Source organism: Austrofundulus limnaeus, unplaced genomic scaffold (assembly GCF_001266775.1).
Source record: "Austrofundulus limnaeus strain Quisiro unplaced genomic scaffold, Austrofundulus_limnaeus-1.0 Scaffold398, whole genome shotgun sequence".
Taxonomy (NCBI): domain Eukaryota; kingdom Metazoa; phylum Chordata; class Actinopteri; order Cyprinodontiformes; family Rivulidae; genus Austrofundulus; species Austrofundulus limnaeus.
The window spans coordinates 448365-450292 of NW_013952800.1; the positions used below are offsets into that span (position 1 = coordinate 448365).

The following is a 1928-nucleotide window of genomic DNA, read 5'->3' on the forward strand; positions in this document are numbered from 1 at the left end:
ATATATATATACACACACATAGGATTAAGTCAAATTGGGTCAAAATGACCTAACAATATTTTCAGATTCCTGCCTTTAAAAGCTACATTTTGATACCTGGATCATTCTGATATCATCAGTTTATCAAGAGACATGACTTCATTTGTCTTGTTGGTTACAATAATACATTACTGTTTGGTCTGAATCCTGATTTTCTGTAAATTTATTGAGTCATTTTTGATGTTACTGTAATATAAAGAGGAAACATCAAATATTATTTGTATATTGAGATTTCCCAGTTGTAAAGAAACAAAAACTTTGCTAACTCACAGGGAAAATTTCAAAATTTAAAGGCGTTTTTCCTCAAAATCAGTTTTTTTATTGCTATTGCTAAAAAAATGCTTCAAGAATTATTTTAAGGATTATATTTCAGACAGTTCATTCAAATAATACATTGATAAGGCATTAATTCATTATATTTTGACAAAATGCAATATTTTCACGTTTAAATCAAAACCCTTTATCTGCCTATTTTTCCACATTCCACTTTTGGACTTACCGTATTTATTTGTGTATAATATGATCTCATGTATAATACGACCCCCCCCCCACACACACACACACACAATTTTTAGCCTAAAAAGCATAAAAAATGTAATTCTCATACTACCTCTAATTTCATATGGACTTCAGGATTTTTCAGCCTTTGCAGTCTTATATGTATATATATTTATTTATATACTTTTACAGAACACCGGTAGACGGCAGCCATTACAGACGACCATGTGTTTGTTGTTGTTCCAGGAGCGGTCCAGTCGCACATTAATATTATTAGTTTGTTATGCAGGACTGTCTTTTTTTTCTTTTTTTTTTCACATCATGTTGCTGCTTGGATCTGTTAATTTCTCGCTCGGAGGCACGAAGGAGTTTTAGAGGTAAGATTGCTTCAACTGCTTTTTACGACGGGGTTTCATTTCCGGACTGAATAATTTTGTGAATGAAGCCGATATTTCAGTTAAAATACATCAGCAAAAATATTTATCCGAGTATAGTACTACCCCCCAACTGTATACAAGTATAATACGTAAAATTTAGTCCATAAAATCATGCACAAATACGGTTATCCTTGTTTCGATATGATGGCTTACATATATTATAAAATGCAAATTAGTAAATGTTTCCATCTAAGAAAGCCAGCAGATTGTGTTGAATCTTCACTTTGTTGTAATCTCCCATCCTGAGCAGCACATTGGTGGACAGAAAGGCCCAGAGGCATGTATCCAGGCTAGAGCTTCACTCATATGTGCGCTACAGTCTCAGTAAGAAAGATGTACTTGTTTAACTTTTTACCTGCATCAAACAAGGCACCAAAAACACTTAACAGTCAGCTATACGTATGCAACTATTCTTGGACAAGTTTTTTCCAACAAATGTATAACTTTACAGAAATTTCTTACCTTCCATGCACAGCTGCACAAAGTTTCTGCATGCTTTAGGAGCCTCCTTGGACCACAGCTCAATGTCAATGTCTCCTGCTGTCGTCTTCATCAGAACCTGGAGGAGACAGAAAGTTGTGTTTCAGCTGTTCAGGAGTCACCAAATTGCCACCGAATTGTGGGCCGCGAGCGCCACCTAGAGGGCCTCAAAAGAACAACAGTTTTTAACTTTGGGCCACAGAGGGCCGTGGGACCACGTTGATTTTGAAAAAGGTGCAATACACTTTCTCACCACTAGTAGTGGTAGTGCGTTACTTAGTCATTTAACAACTTTTTTAATACTGTCTGTAGAAGAAGAACCTCAGAAACCTGCTGAGAATGGAAACTTATTTTAAATGAAAAATAGAAGCAAAAATGAAAGTAACTCATCAAAAAACACCAAAGTTTGTCACTAATATGAAGTGAAGCGTCTGCTTTTACGATGCAATATTTTAAAAGTTCAAAACATTATCA

At 35.1% G+C, this 1928-nt stretch overlaps 1 protein-coding gene across 1 annotated transcript in view; it reads right to left on the minus strand.

Annotated features, from left to right (window-relative positions):
• cwc27 (CWC27 spliceosome associated cyclophilin) overlaps positions 1-1928 on the minus strand; it is a 78675-nt gene that overhangs the window by 70349 nt on the left and 6398 nt on the right. The window contains exon 2 of the mRNA XM_014023946.1: positions 1437-1533. Coding sequence (XP_013879400.1) covers positions 1437-1533 — 97 coding nt within the window. The remainder of the gene's footprint in view (positions 1-1436; positions 1534-1928) is intronic.